Source organism: Zingiber officinale, chromosome 10B (assembly GCF_018446385.1).
Source record: "Zingiber officinale cultivar Zhangliang chromosome 10B, Zo_v1.1, whole genome shotgun sequence".
In the NCBI taxonomy this organism is placed as follows: domain Eukaryota; kingdom Viridiplantae; phylum Streptophyta; class Magnoliopsida; order Zingiberales; family Zingiberaceae; genus Zingiber; species Zingiber officinale.
This window is the reverse complement of record NC_056005.1, coordinates 81,349,534-81,369,724: the sequence shown is the minus strand read 5'-3', so window position 1 is coordinate 81,369,724 and position 20,191 is coordinate 81,349,534. Positions and strand designations below refer to the sequence as shown.

Genomic DNA, 20,191 nt, shown 5'->3' with positions numbered 1-20,191 from the left:
TACTAAAGTAGGTGTGTCCTCTCGCATTTCTTCTAGAACAATTTTACTCATGGGTTTATGGTTTATTACATAATCTTCCTCTAAAAATTGAGCATTGGTGCCAATAATGATCTTCTAATTTTTAGGATTATAAAACAAACCACCTTTCATTCCCTTAGGATATCCTACAAATAGACAAACTTCTGTACATGATTCCAACTTGTCAGTATCTCCCTTCAGCACATGTGTTGGACTACCCCATATCCAAATATGACTCGGACTAGGCTTACGCCCAATCCACAATTCTATGGGAGTAAAGGGTACTGATTTAGAAGGTACCATATTCAGAATGTACATTGTTGTTTCCAGAGCATATCCCCAAAATGAATTTAGTAATTCAGAATAACTCATCATCGATCTAGCCATTTCCATAAGAGTTCTATTCCTTCGTTCTGCCACACCGTTCTATTAGGGTGTACCAGGTGTAGACAATTAGGATTGAATCCCAACCTCTGATAAGTAATTCCTAAACTCTCCAAAGAGGTATTCGCCACCACGATCAGACCGTAGTGTCTTGATACTTTTACCATGACGTTTCTCCACATCAGCCTTGTACTCTTTGAACTTATAAAAGCATTCAGACTTGCGGTGCATCAAGTAAATGTATTCGTATCTCGAATAATCATCTATAAAAGAGACAAAATATTCATAACCACCTCTTGCCTGGATAGACATAGGACCACACAAATGAGAATGAACCAGTTCTAATGCATCTTTGGCTCTATACCCCTTGGCCTTAAAAGGTCTCTTGGTCATTTTACCTTCCAACCAAGATTCGCAAGTTGGAAAGTTTTCTAACACTAATGAACCCAAGAGTCCATCGACTATTAGCCTTTGAATCCTTCTTAAATTAATATGACCAAGTCTTAGATGCCAAAGATATGTTTGGTTCATCACCGAAGGTTCCTTTTTCTTATTAGAATTAGAAGATGTGTTATTAATTTTCATTTGTTACTTTATGGGAGTTATTGGATTTATAGTATACAAATTGCCTACTAATGTACCAAAACAGATAATAACTCTATTCTTCTTGATAACTACTTTGTCATCAAAAGAAACAGAATATCCATCCATAAACAATTTAGAAACTGAAATTAAATTCTTTCTAAAAGTTTGTACATAAAGATAATTTCTCAAAACCAAACTCCTATTCCTATCAAATGATAAGTAGACGTCTCCTACTGCAACAACCGCCACCTTTGTAGCATTACCCATGTAGACAGTTATCTCTCCTTCATATAGTCGACGGGTTTCCTGGAACCCCTGCAATGTATTGCAGACATGATCAATGGCTCCTATATCTACACACTAGGTGCTGGTAGATAACACCGCTAAACATGTTTCAACTACTAGAGAATAAGATATACCTTTATTGTTCTAATTCCTACGAGGACAATCTGCCTTCCAATGTCCAGTCTGCTTGCAGATGAAGCACTTGCCCTTTGGCTTCTTCACTCCAGCTTTAGGTCTAGTACCTAGAGATCTCTTCTTTGTTGAGCCAGCCTGTTTCTTCTTCTTCTTGCCTTTCAACTTAGAAGTAGAAACATTTTCAGCAAAGTGAATCTGAGAACTATGACAAAATATACCTTATGCTGCCTGTAGTTCTGTCAGAAGTTCCGCCAACGCATACTCCCTTTTGTTCATGTTATAGTTCAGGCGGAACTGCTCAAAACTTCTGGGTAGCATTTGGAAAATAATATCGACCTGGGTTTCCCCATCGATTTCAGCTCCAAGGATCTGTATTTCATTCAGATAAGTCATCATCTTGAGGATATGATCCCTTACGGGTGTCCCCTCTGACATGGTAGTTGTTATTAACTTTCTCATTGCTTCTTGTATAGTAGCCCGATTTTGGTGTCCAAAGAATTCTTTGAGATTGTTCATCATGTCATAAGCAGTTGGTAAATCCTGATGCTGATGTTGCAGCACATTTGACATTAAAGCCAAAATGTAACACCGCGTCATCTCATCTGCCTTTACCCATTTCTTATGAGCCTCAATCTCCTCTTCACTAGAATCACTATTAGGCACATTAGGACAGACCTCCAATAGTACAAACTTATAGCCTTCAGTAGTTAGGACAATGTCCAGGTTTCTTTTCCAATCTATGTAATTTGAACCAGTAAGTTTGTTCTGTAAAATATCGAAAAATAGGCAAATATTGATAAGGGAAATTTTTGGAATTTCTGGAAAATTTTTCGGAGCTCGTATGGACGAGTTAACGGGGATAAAATTTTGGGTTCCGGGAAAGCCTGTTTAGGCTACCCATTTAAGTGAGGAAAAGTTTACTTTTTCCTTTATTTTTTCTTTTATTTCTTTTCTTTATTTCTCTTTTCCTCCGTTTCTCTTCTTCGTCGAACCCACACGCGCCTATTCTCCTTGCCCTAACCACACTCGGCGGTTCCATCTCCCTCCGAGCGTTTAAGCTGTGATCAAGGGAGAAGCCGAGCACTCCTCTTTGTTTTCTTTCTTCTTCTTTGCCTTCCGACGCCGATTCCTTAGCCACAGGAGCTTCGAGCGCCGGCCACAGGTTTGCCGAACCATTACCGGTCTCCCTTTCTGGATCACGGCCAACAGGGGCTCGCCGGAAATCTGATCTCTGCCCACTGACACCGACCATCTTCCTCTTCATCTTTTCTTCCGAGCCGCACACTGCCGGCCGCTTGTCCTCAGCAAAGCAGCGCCGCGCCCCTTGTGCCATTTTTCCTCTTGTGTCGATCACCGTCGTGCCCTAGCTAGTAGCCGGCATCGCATGGAGCAGCGCCACCCCTCACTGTTCCGCCTCTCCTCTGTACTTGAGCAATCCTTCGTTGTGGTGGAATTAGGTCACGGTTAAGGTAAGTTGGATTCTTGGTTTTGGATTTTTGTTCTTGATCAGAATAGTGTAGTTGTGATCTAGAAATTTTGCACTTGTTTTCTAGCAGCAAAACTTGGGATTCTAGCAGCAATCATTTTGTGCTGGCAGCAACAGTCCTGGTGTGGATCAACAAGCACAGTTACGAGATAGGTAAGGAAAATTAGGTATTTTTGGTTTGTGATCTCATCTTGAAACGACAGTGAGGAAGAATTTTCTAACAGGACTTGCTGTGGGGTTTTCTTGGTTCAGCAATTTAATCCAGTAGTTGTTTACGTTAGATCCAGTAGTAACTACAGTTGTGAATTGAGGTAAGAGGTAAAGAATTTGATCATCTTGTAGATGATTGGTTGATAGGTCAGCAAGGAATGTTAATTTAGGTTATGTTTTGTATTTGGTATGAGTTGGATTCTGGGTTAGATTTATGTGATTGTTGATTAGGGTTTTTGCCCTAATCTAGTGTAGGAGATTTTTATTTAGCTATTTATAGGAGTGTAGTTAAATAAAAAGATTTATTTGTTTGACACAGGACTTTGATTCGAGACGATATCTCGACGAGTATCTTGATTACCGGATATGACCATTTTATCGGAGGTGGGTACTTTTGACTTTTGTCATTTGATATACATAGTAGTGAATATAACAAGTTGCATTAATTATGTTCTTATTTATTCCGGTTAATCACTACCCGATAATTGTTACATGATTGATTGATTGCTTGATTTGCATCCCATGTATACTTTATTTGTTTATACATGCTTATAGGGGGTAGTGATATACCATGCTTCACCATGTTCAGGACCTAGGTTTTTATACCTTCTGTGTACCTTTGATTCGATAGGATTCGTTGACCTAGGGTGCACTTTTCTATATATATGGATTAGGTCAGGATGTTTTTATGGTTATTGCCATGCACCATTTGCATGATTGTATGCTGTGCGATAGTCCGCTCCATTATTGTTGAGCACATCGCCAGTTACATGGATCTGCACACACCACCACTCATGGGTTAGTGGTCGATTTAGGCAAAGTGTGTTGCAGCAGGGACTCTGTTAGGCACCGTTGGTCCGCTCATGGGTAGTGTGACACAATGTGTTATCTGGCAGGGATTCCTCCCCGTTATCGTGTACCGGGAGATGAGAGCATTGCGCTCCCCCATTTATGATTTGGGGTAGGAGGATAGGTGTACTCCGACAGCATCCCGTCCACTTGGTCACTCATCAGGAGTAGTGACGACAGAGTGCACGGTTGTCACAGCCCTACCCACTCGGCCTCACTATTGTGTGAGATGATCGACTGGCGTCAGGGGTGACCAGGACGCATCATTGGCATCATATGCATGATGCATTTATTGCTTGTGTTTGCTGCATTTATATGCTGCATATTGTTTGGATACCTATGTTTGACATGCATACAGGATTTCCCTATCTCTCGGACTGTTTGACCTTATACTCAGGTCCTGGTTAGTACAGTATACTCCTGTTTATTTCAGTTTGCATTTACCTTTATTACATCAGGAGACTGTACGCATGATTAGTACTATGTGTTATTTCCTTACTTTGTATATCAGTTGTACCTGCTGAGTGTTGGACTCACCATGCCTCCATTATTGTTATATTTCAGGATGATGCTGTCAGGAGAGAGTTCCAGTTGCTAGTCCCCTGCAGACCACCAACTGTAGTTGTCTTTTGGTTTTGTTTTGTTTCTTATTTGACTATGTTTGGACTTAGTCTTGTGTTGGTTTTACTTATGGATTTTGTATGGATTCTTATCGTTGATGGTTTTGGTATGATTTGGTTTTATTCTACTACATGCCTGCCTGGACGGCAAAAGAGGTGAGTTCATCAGATTTGAGCTTTATGAGTGTAGTGGAGTAGGGTTGATTTCGAGTCAGAGTATTATTCTTCTGTTACTTGTTATATAAACTGCGTGGAATGTCTATGGTTGTAGTTTATTGTTTTTATTATTCTAGCCGCCTGTGGCTGAGGTATGTGAGGATGTAGAAAAGTTTCAGATTGTCAACCGTACAGGGGAGATGCTGCCTAAATTTTCTCGGACAGGGACTCCTCTGGGGCGTGACATGTTCTCTTTCAATATAATGGCCAGTGGATTGAAAGTCATCCTAAGAATCACAAAATGAACTTTGGTCAAAACTCTAAATTTAGAATAATATTGATTCCTCAAACAATACTATTTAAATTTACGAACACCTCAAAACACCGTGAATTTTGCATGCCACGTTAGTGTGGACGTATACAAATTCAACATTTGTAAGAGGAGGGGCTTACCCATTAATTTTATTATCTTGTCATCTTAATTTTATGACAAATAAAATTAATAGTTGATATTCCTTTGGTCACACAAATAATAGCAGTGACTCTGTTGGGGAGGATACTATTAAATGTGCTTAAGTATATACCATTACTTGATACTTAGTCCATTAAATAAAATTGTGCCCCTTCAGTTGGAGAAGATCACACACATCCTAAATAATTTCCTATAATCATCCATAAAGGAAGTTTGATCTAGTGATCCACAAACAAACTCATCCGTTGTGGAGGGAGGCACTCAGAGACAACACGCAAGTTTATTGCATCACTTACAAACCAGTAATGGAGACCGTGGAATTTATTTACTAATCTCTCTCCCACTTAGTTATTTAAGGTGAGGAATTTTAACTATGCAAGCACACGTCACAGCAAATAAAGCAACAAATATGGAAAAATAATTTTCCAACTATTATAGTCTTTTCCATCACTGTCCTCTGTGTGCTGCCTACCTTAGCTGCTGCCATCTTTAGCCACCACAATCGGGTGTAGTCGCCGCATCTGTCTTGCTTCTTTTTCCGCTGCACCTCTGGTCCACAAATAGTACCACACCTTGCAAGGATACGATCTGCGACAAAAATAGAATTTTACATATATCGATCCTATATTCCACAAAGGAATGTACACGTAATCTAAATCGAAACAAAAATGCAAATCCTAATAACTAAAACAACTCCTGCTGTATTTAATATTACAATCATACACACACAATAAAATGCCCTTAACATGTCCAAGGGTCCAATCACACACAATATCTATAAGCCATAATAGTTGAAACCTGCAACCACAAAATTAGCACATCCTACTATTATCCTGCCTAAACTATGTATGACATGTGCATAATTAAACTGAAAACCAAACACACAGAGGCAAACCCTAGCTCTGATACCACTTGTTGGTCGCTATGCAGAATATCATACCGGTTCCCCTGTACAAAAATTTTGTACAAGTCTTGAACCTTTACTAACAACCTATTGTGTTCTTTAGAAATTAAATTAGAAATCGCATACGGAACTTAACATTATTGATTCCAAATTTAACTTATATATTCTTAGTGGTTTAGACTTGGATCGCAAACGATGCTTAACATTATTGATTCAAATCCACCCATGTTATAAATTCAATTAAATATTAATTTCAGAAATCGGCTTCCAGGTTAAACATGGCGAGATATTATGCCTTCTTGGGTATAGGAGCATCCATCATTTCCTAGACAAAACCTTTCAATGAAATCTAATATTTAATTTCCTTATATAACCCTAGGTTTAACCAAAAGAACAATCGAATTACAAATTCGAAAAACAAAGAAAACACAAATTCGAAACAAATCTGAAACCTAGAATCACATGTCTCTTGTGTTTGGTATTTCAAAAACTATACAAAGAAAACTAGTATGATGCGGAAAATAATTGCTAGTTATACCTTTCTTTGTATGCAACGACCTCTTGATCTTCTACCGTATTCCTCTTCTTATCTCGGACGTCGTGTGGGCGACGATCTTCCAAGACGAGAACCACCCAAGCCCTTCTTCTTCCTTCTTCCAAGTTTCAGCCAAGCAACTTCTCCAAGAAATTATAAGTCTCGGTCACCAACCAAGCTCCAAGGGATGCAAGAGCAAAGCCTCCTTTCTCTTCTTCTCGAAGCAAAATCCGGCCACCACAAAAGCTTCAAGAGATGTTGAGGTTCGGCCACAAGAAGAAGAAAAGAGAAAAGAATAGGGTCGGCCACACCAAGGAAGAAAAGAGAGAGGAACCAATAGAATATGTGTTATGAGGTGAGGCACCTCTACCCTCTCTTTTATAATACTTGGTCTTGGCAAATAAGGAAATTAAAATTCCCTTATGTTCCTTGTCATTGGCTAATAAGGAAAATTTAATTAAAAATTCCTTTTAACCCTTATCATGGACGCACCTTATGTGCTTCAAATAAGGCAAGTTTTAAATACAAAATTAAAACTTCCTTATTTGTTTTTAGAAGTTTTTAAAATAAAAATTTCTCTAATAATTTTTCCCTTCATGGTTGGTTATAAAAGGAAATTTTATAAATTAAAATCTCTCTATTAAAACATGTGGATGATTTCCAAATAGGAAAATTATCTTTAAAATTAAAATCTTCCTCTCAATCTACAAATAAGGAAAGATATCAAATCTTTTCTTAATCTTTTGTAGAAACTATAATAGGAAATATTTAATTTTAAAAATCTCTTTTCAATCATGAATATGGTTACAAAAAAGGAAAGTTTTATCAAAAATTAAAATCTTCCTTTTAACTACAAATAAGGAAAAATTTCAAACCTTTCTCTTAATCTTTTGTAGCAAGCTATAAAAAGAAATATTTAAATTTTAAACACTCTTTTAAAACCATGACTTCCATATAATAAAGATTTTAAAAATTAAAATCCTTTTATTATGATGTGGCCGGCCACCTAAGCTTGGGTTCCAAGCTAGGGTCGGCCACTACTTGAACCATCTAATGCTTAATGTGGTCAGCCCTTGCTTGGGCTCCAAGCTAAGCTTGGCCGGCCACCATAAGATGGGTAAGAAGGTGGGTATGGGTGGGTATAATACTTTATAAATAAGAGACTACGATAGAGACCGAGAGGAGGAATTGGTTTTGGTCTCCGGATGAAATTAAGCTTCCCGTGTTCGCCCCGAACACCCAACTTAATTTCATCAATAATAATTCATACCACTAAAGAATTATTATTGAACTACCGCACCAATCTCAAATTATATTTTGGGCTTCTTTTATCATGAGTGTGTTAGTCTCCCTGTGTTTAAGATATAGAATGTCCACTAATTAAATGAGTTACTGACAACTCACTTTAATTAATATCTTAGTCCAAGAGTAGTACCACTCAACCTTATCATCATGTCGGACTAAGTCCACCTGCAGGGTTTACATGATAATCCTTATGAGCTCCTCTTGGGGACATCATCAACCTAGATTACTAGGATAAAGTTTCCTTCTATAATCAACAACACACATTATAAATGATATCATTTCCTAACTTATCGGGTCTATTGATTTATCGAACTAAATCGCATCCTTTGATAAGTCAAAGAAATAAATACTAGATATATGTGCTTGTTATTATATCAGGATTAAGAGCACACACTTTCATAATAACAAAGGTCCTTGTTCTTTTATTAAGTCAGTATAAAAAGAACTTACCTTAAATGGTCCTACTCAATACACTCATAGTGTACTAATATAATATATCAGTCAAGATAAACTAATACCAAATTACACTACGACTATTTCAATGGTTTGTTCCTTTCCATCTTAGTCGTGAGTAACTGTTTATAATTTATAAGCAATTGATAACATGATCTTCTGTGTGTGACACCACACACCATGTTATCTACAATATAAATTAATTGAACACCTACACTTAGCATTTAAATGTAGACATTTGACCAATGTGACTCTTTATTTCAAAATAAAATGTTTATAAAAGGCTAGGCTTTCAGTATACACTCTAACAATTGGAGTGTTGTGTTTGCTCGAGTTGCTGCCCAAAATAGGCCTAAACTTGACCTACTGCCTGTATCAGTTATCATATTGCAAGACATGTGATGGCAACAGAAAGCATGATGGGCGGTAGGGTAGACTTTCCTAACTGCTGATATAATGTCGCGATGTCTATCTGATACTATGCTCATTGACTCTGGCTCAACATCAAAGAATCTCTTCGTATTATCCAAAAATCACTCCCATGCAGACCCACATTCAACTTCAGCGATTCCAAAGGCTACTTAGAGGACATTGTCATTAGCATCAATTGTTGTAGCCATCAACAACACACCCGGATATTTACCTCTTAGGTGTGTGACATCAATTCCAATCAATTTGCGAACATAAGACCTTAATACTCTTTTACTAGCTCTAAAACCCCAAAATTATTGTTGGAACTGATTATGCCCATTCCTGTGTAGTGTCACATAGGTTTCAGGATTCCTGACTCTTAACTCACGCAAATATAGTGGAAGATCTCTATATGCTTGGTCATAATATCCAACGGCTTTCTTCATCGCTTTCTCTCGAGCTATGCATGCTTTTATGTATGATATGGTCACTCCAAACCTAGCTTTTATATCTGCTATAATCATACTTGGCTTGTATTATTCATTAGCAAGAAATTGCTCTTCAACAAAAGAAGCTACAAAGGATGAAGAGCATGCTTGATGATCAGCACTTTCCCTAATGGTACCACATTGGTGTTCCTTTATATATTTTGTAACAATGAACTCTACATCACCCTGGGCAACTACTCTCCATTTACACGTTGATTGAAGCAGACGACTTTTACTTTATTTTTCTGAGTGTCAATTGGGTTATATCTCATATGTTTAACCATAACATGTTTCACGAGAGTATTCTCGAACTCTTGTTGAGACGGAAAACTCTGTCCAAGAAAAAATTCATGCTCATCTGTTGCCTCTTCAATTGGCCTTTGGAGCAATCGAAAATTTAGAATATATGAGTCATCAGCTATTGGGAACTCCTCTAAGTCACTGTACTACTTTGGAGATATTTCATATTGTTCAATCTGCATATCATCAGCTAAGAATTCTTGTACATCTGTATTACATTGCAATTCCTCTCTAATTCGATTATAATATTGTAACGGCCCTAGTTTTTTAAAAAAAAAACACATAATAAAATATAAACTACGGACGTCACTTATTCTTACTTCCATAATGGGTTCTTAGTTCAAATTACATAGATGGAACAAAAGTAAACATAACAAAATATGAAGTTTAATTTGGATGATCTTCGGGTTGTACTGCCCTTGTTCCGAGCTGGCTCACTGGTCAATGCCTCCTGTCTAATTTGTCTTATTATCTGTAAAAAAAGTATAATCTGTAAGTCGAGAGACTCAGCATGTTCGAAACAGTATTATGCATTAATTAGTGACTATAATCTAGGGTACTAAGGGGTACCCAAGCTAGGTAACTTAGGACTTACTTACTGACATATTATGGGAACGAGCATAGGCATTGACATAGGCATGGAGACATACGCATACGCATAAGCATGTAAATAACTAAGTATGAAATAGACATAATCATGATCATATATATAAACATATGCATAAGCATACTTACATGACATAACGTGCATACTATGGATGAACAGAAACTTAAGTATAAGCATGTAAATAACTAAGCATGAAATAGACATAATCATGAGCATGTATATAAACATAGGAATAACCATACTTACATGGCATAACATACATACTATGGATGAACAAAAATTTAAAGATAAACATGTAAATAACTAAGCATGAAATAGATATAATCATGAGTATGTATATAAACATAGGCATAAACATACTTACATGGCATAACGTACATATTATGGATGAACAGAAACTTAAGCATGAGCATGTAAATAACTAAGCATGAGTATCAACATAATCACATAGAATCAGTGAGCTCCCGGGCTAAGGTCACCGGTCACACTCAGCTACATAGTTAGGTGAGCTCCCGGGCTAAGGGCACCGGTCACACTCAACCACATAAAGTTTTGGTGAGCTCCCAGGCTAAGGACACCGGTCACACTCGACCACATAAAATTTTGGTGAGCTCCCGGACTAAGGACACCGATCACACTCGACCAAGTAGATTTGGCGAGCTCCCGGGTTAAGGACATCGGTCACACTCAACCACGTAGATTTGGTGAGCTCCCGGGCTAAGGACATCGGTCACACTCGACCACGTAGATTTGGTGAGCTCTCGGGCTATGGACACCGATCACACTCTACCACATAAAATTGGCGAGCTCCCGGGCTAAGGACATCGGTCACACTCGACCACGTAGATTTGGTGAGCTCTCGGACTATGAACACCGGTCACACTAGACCACGTAGGTTTGGTGAGCTCCCGGTCTAAGGACAACGGTCACATTTTACCACGTAAGATTGGCGAGCTCCCGGACTAAAGACACCGATCACACTCGGCCACTTAGATTTGATGAGCTCCCGGACTATATCCCCATTTCATAACTTAACCCGTGAAAGATTTATTTTACCACGGTCGAATCACCTTCCTCATACATATCCTAAATACATAGGTGCGTACATCCTTTTCATTTAGCATTCATGAGTTCTTATGCATGGCCGGGACCTAACATATATAACCATAGCACACATGATTATTAAAACATGGCTGAGATCCTGGCCGAGACCAATCTCCTGGCTGAGACCGAGTTTCTAGCCGACAAGTACATGAACATGAAAAACTATTTGAACGTTCTCTAAACTTTGATACAGGCATGCACATGTAACGCAACATAGAAGAGGATAAATGCATAAATATGCTTTGAACATGATTTATCATTATTATTATTATATCTCATGACATGTTTAATGCATTAAAAGGTGTATATGTGTCACGTGGCAGGGGGATCAATACGAGGATAGCACGGCATTAGCATCTTGCATGATCTGTTAGTGCATTAAGAGAGATGTTCAGCAATAAAATAGAAACCAAAGCATATCCTTCATATTAAACGGGCCATTAGTATTGAAACTATAGCATAACTTATCCTTTAAGTCGGTCATCAGAACACTTTACCCCAAGTTCCCGTCTAGAAATCCTCCAACCCAACCTATCTCTTTTGCATAACTTAAATTAACGGGCACATTATTGATCTAAGAAATAAGAACGTACTAGGCTAAAACATGATCCGTTCCATAACCGTAAAAAACAAACCCTACATGAAGGTAAGCGCAGCACGTAGGTTTAAAGCATGGGCTTAATTGACAAACTAAACTTAATCGACGACAAACCAGGTTAAATTAGAGCTGAAGATTGCACCAATCAAAAGAGGCAAAAGAAAAGGGTATAGAACGTGCATGGTCATATGGTATGGTACCCGAAATTTACAAGGCTATAGAAATTAATTAGTGCATTACAAATTAAGGAACATGCACAAAATTGTAAAAGAAGGACACCATCCCTAAATAGATCCAAAACTTATTATCCATACAACAATTAAGAGCACAATAAAAGAACCTAAATCATAGAGTCACCATCCTAAAATTAGTAAAGGACATTAGAAGTCATGAGATCCAAATTCAACAAGTTTTAGCAACTAACTAAAACATAATTCAAGTAGGGAACATGTTTTTAATTTCTCTTTTCTTTTTCTTCCCATAGAGCTCTAGGGCCGGTGGAGAATGATGAGGAGGATGGAGCTTCTTAGGGCTGGCTACCAAAAATAATTTCCTAGAGCTTTTGGAGGTAGAGTTTTAAAGAGGTGGAAGCTTAAGACTTTATCTAAATTCTATCAATTTTATTATATAAATTTTATTTTAGGGTCTTTATCAAAATTCATATATATATATATATATATATATATAAATAAAATTCCTATATTCTATAATGTTATACTTATCTATACGTTATATTATATTCATCATATTTTCTTTATATTATTTATAGAGATTAAATTTATATTATATTTTATATTATATAATATGTCAATTATCTATAGTTCGTGATCATATTCGCTTTAGGTTATATATAATATATTATTTATAAAGATTAAATTTATATATAATAATATCTAATTTATTTATACGTTTCTTATATATATTTCACAATATATAATATCTAAATTATCTTTTATATGAATGGTCTATAAAAATTTCATATATTTATATCTTATTATTTGATTAATCTAAATTCCTTAATTATAGACTAACTTAATTAAATAAATTTTTAATTAAATTAAGTAAATCATTTTAATTAAACCATTAAATTTCCAGACACTACAATTTCATTCATATGTATATAATAATATTATGTATTCAAATGTTACATTTCTAATCTGTTATATATTTTATATATAACATTTCTATTATTATTATTATTATTATTATTATTATTATTATTATTAATCTATATGAAAATTTTATATACTTATATTCTTTTATTTGGTTAATCTAAATTTTACATTGATAGACTAAATTAAATAAATTCCTAATTAAGTGAACCCTTTAATTAAAATTACAATTAACCCAATTAATATTCTTAATTAAATAAATTTAAATTCTAACTATAATTAATCCAATAAATCTCTTAATTAAATAAATCCATATTCTAATTAAATTATAATTTAATTCAATAAATTTCTTTAATTAAATAAGTGATTTTGAACACTACAAATACACTTCCTCACTCCAAGTAGGTTCAAAGTAATCATCAAGTGTTGTATAAGGATTCAGAACATCATCTTTTTGAATATTAACTTCTTTATTTAGATCAAATGTGAAATTACTACTTCTATTTCTATTTGTATTAGACACACAACTATACTACGAAGATGATAGATTATTTGTTCTGGATAATTCTCCTGCATTAGCTCCATGTCAAATGCTACAATTTGTATCAAGTGTATTCCATATCTTAGAGAGAATTTCTTCAGTTATATAATCGTCCCTAATAAATAAAATATAAAGTAATTTAGAAAATTTGCAACTACAAAATCCGGTGTTGTTAATTTGTAATTTTGCTCAATTCAAACCACTAGGAAGGGTTGAGCGAGGAAAAGATCTATATAATATAAAAGCAAAGTTTTAACCAAAGTTCACGTTGGTTCTGATATCATCGATATCAGACCTCTATTAAAGTAGACAATTCTTGCTTTAAACTTGGACCACCACTGACAGAATGTGATGCCTAAATAAAAAATAGTTAGCCCAACTTAACTAACAACCTCAGAAACTAACAACACTTAAATCAATTAAGTTTTCGATTACATCATATTGCAGGTGTTGTTAAATATTTATTCCCCACACAACCAAAAGAAACCATAACAACGATTTTTCCCATCACCCTTTACAACAATACTGTAATTTTTTTTACCATCACTACCCTATTTTTCAATAATAAATTTATAACATACATGGCTAAATCTTTACATGTATCCTTTTACTAATTTCCCTCTTGCTAGAAGTTTTGTCCTTCTCGGCTGACGTTCTTAACTGCAGTTGTCCTTTGGTCTTCTCTTGAAACTCTTACGACAATATCGCAAAACCCTAATTCGTCTATTGTAATCCTGTCAACCAGCACGAGCAAGAATGACAACCGCAGGAGATTCATTTTTTTTCGTGTTTATAACACCACATAGAGGGATGGAGGGAGAGAGACGGTGAGAGAACATGAAGCACACTATAATTTTCAATTCTATTTGTGGCTTGGATGCATGGATAATGGTGATTGAAAAAGGTGTTTACTATATAACCAAAGGAGTAATCTGAGAATTAAATTTTTAAATCTGCACCTTTTGATATAATTCAACTACGGTGTATCTTTTAATAAATACAATATCCAAACTACGTCTTTTGGTAAATTGTCACCAAATTTTTGACACGACTTTCGGAAAAAAAAATTCATAGAAAAAAAATTCTAAAAAAAAGTCACAGCTAATTTTGAACTTTAACCATGATCGAAATAAACAGATCGTTAATCGAGAGCGCAGCCAGTCAGTCAGTGAGTCGACTCAGCCATGTCCTCGCTCCGCCCTCACGCCGTCGTCGTCTCCTTCCCCGATCCCGGCCAACTCAACCCCACCCTCGACCTGGCCAACCTCCTCCACCTCGGAGGCTTCCTCGTCACCTTCGTCAACACCAGCTCCGGCCTCCATCGGATCCACCAGACCTCCCAAGCTTTCCCGCCCGAATCTGACGTCCTCCGCTTCGAGACCATCCCCGATGGCTACTCTCTCGACTCCGCCGGCGCTCCCAACCACGAGGAGCTACGCCGCTCCATTAACCGCACCTGCGCAGCGCATTTGGGGCAACTCCTGCGGCGACTTAAGCAGGATCCGGTCCTACCGCCCGTCTCCTGCGTCGTCGCCAACTTCTTGATAGCATCGGAGGCGGTGGGGGCGGCGGAGGAGATGGGAATCCCCTTTTTTGTGCTCTGGACTACCAGCGCTTGCAGTCTCCTCGGATCTCTCCATCTGCGGGACCTAATCCGAAGAGGATACGCGCCGCTCAAAGGTAAAACAGCAAGAACACAAAATCATCATTTTGGGTACAGGTAGATCTGATACATGCGATTGGGAGAACACGAGTTTGTTTGTAGTTTCAGTAATCAGCAAGTATGAGAATTTCTTTAAACGATGGATTTGTTGCTCTCATTTGTTCCTTTGTAGATCAGAGCTTCTTGACAAACGAATACCTCGATACCCCAATCGACTGGATTCCCGGCTTCGAAGGCATCCGTCTGAGAGATCTTTCCAGTTTCATCAGAACAACAAACCCTAACCACTTCTTCCTCGACTGTGAGATGGAAGAAGTGGCTTGTGCCCAGAGAGCTTCTGGTGTGATCCTCAACACATTTGATGAAATGGAAGGCAAGGTCTTGGATGCCATCAAAGCTTCCTTGCCTCGAGCCCTAGCAGTAGGCCCTCTGTTCCTGCTACTCAACCAGATGAAAGGTGTGCCGAAGAATTTGAACCTTTTCGAAGAAGATCGCGGGTACAAAGAGTGGCTAAACTCTCAGAGACATGCTTCAGTGGTTTACGCCTGCTTCGGAAGCTTGGCACGTTTAACAAGTGAACAATTGATGGAGTTTGCATGGGGTCTTGCTGATAGCAAGCATCCTTTTCTGTTGAGCATCAGGCCGGATCTCGTTGAGAATGTTGATGGTGGATTGCCTGAGGAGTTCATCAGGGAAGTCGAAGGGAGGGGTTGGGTCGCAAATTGGTGCGATCAAGGCCGAGTGCTTCGCCACTCTTCCATTGGCGGCTTCCTCACGCATGGTGGTTGGAACTCCATGTTGGAGAGTGTTTGCAGTGGAGTACCAATGCTCATTTGGCCTGGCTTTGCCGACCAATTCACAAACTGCAGGTTTGCTTGCGTGGATTGGGGGATAGCAATGGAGATTGAGCAAGAAGTGAAGAGGGAGCAGATCAGGAAGCTCGTTGTGGAACTGATGGAAGGGGAGAGGGGGCAGGAGATGAGGAAGAAGGTGTTGAAGTGGAAGGAGATGGCAGAGCAAGCTACTAATGCAGAGGGAGGAAGCTCTTATGCTAACTTGATGAGATTAACCGAAGCTTTGTGCTGAAACGAAGTTTGAGACAGAATTTACGAGTACCAAATCGAAGAACTTTTGAGCATTCTGGCCACAAAACAACTTCATTTAAGCCATGTTAGATGAATATGAGAGGACGGCAAAAGCTGAAGGAGTGAAGTATATGTAACTGAATCAAGAATAAAGTGTTTCAAGTGTGACTTCATGGTGCTTTCAATCTGTTCCTGTTGGAATGATTTGCCGAAGATAATGAAATTGTCTGAGTGTCCGAGTCAACCGAGTGCCTATGCCGACTGAGTGCCGAGTGCGCCGAGCTGCTGAATAAGTCAAGTGCCTGAGCTACATAGTGGGGCGAGCTGGCCGAACCGTCGAGTGGCTGAGTGGATGTGTGATCAGCATTACAATTTAATATCCCTTAAAATGGGTACAATTTAATATCCCTTAAGATGGATACATGTATGATTTAATACTTGTGATATCGAACAATTTAATATCCCTTAAGATGAATACATGTATGATTTAATACTTGTGATATCGAAATTGATTAAGTGATCTAATTCAAGATTATTAGGTATTAGGTTATTGGCTGGGAACCTCTTATGTGTAAAACTCATTTTTCGTATCAATGACCATCTATAGGTTGATAATAGATGTAGACTATATATAGGATTAGTCCCAAGGATTTAGAGATATTGACCTAATTTTCTATTTCTCATCAACAAGAAGTTTTATGGTGTTGTCTCCCCAAATTCCTTTGGGAGATCATTCTTTGCTTCCTCTTCTTCTTCATCAAGAATTACTCAGATGATGTTTCGACAAAGACATAACTCTTCAATCAGATTCGTTGTCTTTTAGTTTATGTATTACTTTATTATACCATATATTCGATGGAACTAGATCATGTCTTGTGTTTTCTTTGCTAGAGTTCTTATTCATTTCTAGAATTTATGTGGTTAGGAGAGAATTTAAGTCCTATTAATTGGTATCAGAGACAAGGCTATGTTTCACCAATTTCATGGCAATACTGTTTGTTTTTGTTGGAGTGTATACTAAAAGTCTAGCTTTTTGTATAAATATTTATTTAGAAATAAGAATCACATTCGTCAAATGTCTACATTTATGCTAAGTGTAGTTGTCTATTTAATGTATATTGTAGATAACATGGTGTGAAGAGACACACAGAAGATCATATTATCATATCCTTATAAATTATAAATAGTAGCTCACAACCAAGATGGAATGGGACAAACCAGTGGAGTGGTTGTAGTGTAATTTGGTAATAGTTTATCTTGACTATAATATTACACTAGTACACTATGAGTGTATTGAGTATGACCATTTGAGGTGGTTTCTTTTTATACTGATTATATAAAAGAACAAAACATTTATTATCATGGAAGTGTGTACTCTTAATCATGATATAATAACAAGCACGTATATTTAATATTTATTTCTTTAATTTATCAAAGGGTGTGATTTAGTTCGTTGAATCAATACGCCCGATAAGTTGGGAAATAATATTATTTATATGGTGTATTGTTGATTATAGAATAAATTGTGTCCTACTAATATAGGTTGATGATGTCCCCTTGAGAAGCTCATAAAGATTGTCATGTAAATCCTGCAGGTGGATTTAATCCGGCATGACAATGAAGTTGAGTGGTACTACTCTTGGAGCTAGATATTAATTAAGTGAATTGTCAGTAGCTCATTTAATTAGTGTACATTCGATATCTTAAACACAGGGAGATTAATGCACTCATAATAAGGAGCTCATAATGTAATTTGGGATTTGTGTGGTAGTTCAATAATAACTCTTTAGTGGTATGAATTATTATTGATGAACTTGAGTTAGGTGTTCGAGGCGAACACAGGAAGCTCAAGCTCATCGGGAGACCAAAACCAATTTCTCCTCTCGGTCCCTGTTGTAGCCTCTATAAATCCTTGTATCCACAAAATCTACTTCTTATCCAAGTAATGGGCCAGACACATCCTTGCTTTGTGTAAGGGGGCCGGCCAAGCATGGGCTTGGAAGCCAAGAGGTGGCCGACCAAAGGTTGATGCCCAAGCTAAGGGCCGACCACATGAAGAATAAAAGGAAAATGAAGTTTTATTTTGAAACAAAATTTTATTAAAATCTTTCCTTATTTGTAGTTATCTACAATGGTTAAAAGAGAGATTTTATTTTGTTAAAATCTTTCCTTTTTTGTAGTTATCTACAATAGATAAAAGAAATATTTCAATTTCCTTTTATAGTCATCCTCATGGTTTTAAAATCTTTCCTTTTATAACTATCTACAAATGATTAAAGAGATATTTTAATTTTATTAAAATCTTTCCTTATTTGTAGTTATCTATAATGTTTAAAAGAGATATTTTAATTTTTGATAAAACTTTCCTTTTTGTAACCATGATTTAAAAGGAGAAGTTTTAATTAATCTTTCCTTTTTGTAGTTGTCTACATATTTTAAAAGAGAGAGATTAATTTTAAAACTTTTCTTTATTGTCATGTACAATAGGAAATTTAGAAAAGAGATATTTTAATTGTTGTTAAATTTTCTTGTTTTAAAGGGAGGTCACAAATAAGGAAGTTTTAATTATGTTTAAAACTTTTCTTTTTTGCCTTGACCAAGGATTATAAAAGAGAAGGAGAGGGTGTCTCATGAATATACAACCCTATTCTATTCCTCTCTCTATCCTTGGTGTGGCCGACCTCTCCCCTTCTCTCTTTCTCTTAGGCCGGCGGCACCTCTTCATCTAGTCTCCTCTTTTGCTTCCTTAGGGCCGACAACATCAAGGATTGGAAAATCCTTGTGGCCGGTTGCTTAGAGAGGAAGAAGAAGAAGAGGAGAAGCACTTGGTGGCCAGTTGCTTAGAGGAGAAGAAGAAGAAGGAAATTTCCTATTTTGGCATCCCTTGGTGGCTCGAGAGTCTTGGAGGAGAAGAAACGGTTCGAGTGGATTTCATCTTGGTAGATCATTGCCCACACAACGTCCAAGAGGAGGAGAGGAATACAACAGAAGATCAAGAAGTCTTTAGCTACAAAGAAAGGTATAACTAGTTATTTGTTTTCGCATCATAACTAGTTCATGTTCTTTGTATAGATCTTGAAAAATCAAACACAAGAGGCTATCGGTTTTAAGTTATCGTTTTTGTTATCGTTTTTATTTTTTGATTTCATATTTCGATAATGTGCTTCTATTGAGGTCTCTATAGTTAAATCTATTTTACTGTAAGAAATTAAATATTCGATTTCTTTGTGAGTCTTTGTCTAGGAAGTGGCGGATGATCCCATATCCAAGAAGGCCTAGTGTCTTGCCATGTTTAACTTGGAAGCCGATCTTTGAAATAGATATTTGATTAACTTCTGTAATATAGTTTAACTTAGGAAGATCACATCGGTTAAAATTGGAGTAAAAAATGTTAAGTATCGTTTCCAATCCAAGTTTAAATTCTGAAGGACAATTTGGATTAAGAATGTTAAGCATCGTTTGCAATCCAAATTTAACTTCAGTAAAGCACATGGGTAGCTAGGATAGTTCTATGCTTGTACAAATTTTTGTATAGGGGAACTAGGACGGTATTCCGAGTAGCAACCAACAGTGTTTTCATCAATATTTGTTTACATGTTGGATTAGACTTTTCTAATATTTTATCGTCGAAATCTTTTGTATAGAAACCTAGGAAAGACTTGATTTTCCATGTCGTTTGTATATTTCATGAAAAAAAAAACGACGAACAGTGGTGAATTATCGCCGTCTTCGAGAAGAATTGTCGCGTTTAACCTAAATTGAAGTTAAATTGTGATGGTTTAATTGATTGGCTTAGTAGGTCAATCAATTACCAAGCTAAAATAATGAACAAAATTGATGGGAATCGATTGATCCAATCGATTCAATTGACACCAATTGATTAGT

The 20,191-nt window shown here is 36.9% G+C and overlaps 1 protein-coding gene across 1 annotated transcript; it reads left to right on the top strand.

Moving 5' to 3' along the window:
• The first annotated feature begins 14,692 nt into the window (after positions 1-14,692).
• On the top strand, positions 14,693-16,550 carry LOC122030152 (7-deoxyloganetin glucosyltransferase-like). Its single transcript, XM_042589318.1, has 2 exons — positions 14,693-15,238; positions 15,394-16,550. Exons 1-2 carry the CDS (start codon positions 14,743-14,745, stop codon positions 16,305-16,307), a joined length of 1,410 nt encoding a protein of 469 aa, XP_042445252.1. The 5' UTR covers positions 14,693-14,742; the 3' UTR covers positions 16,308-16,550.
• The last annotated feature ends 3,641 nt before the right edge of the window (positions 16,551-20,191 follow it).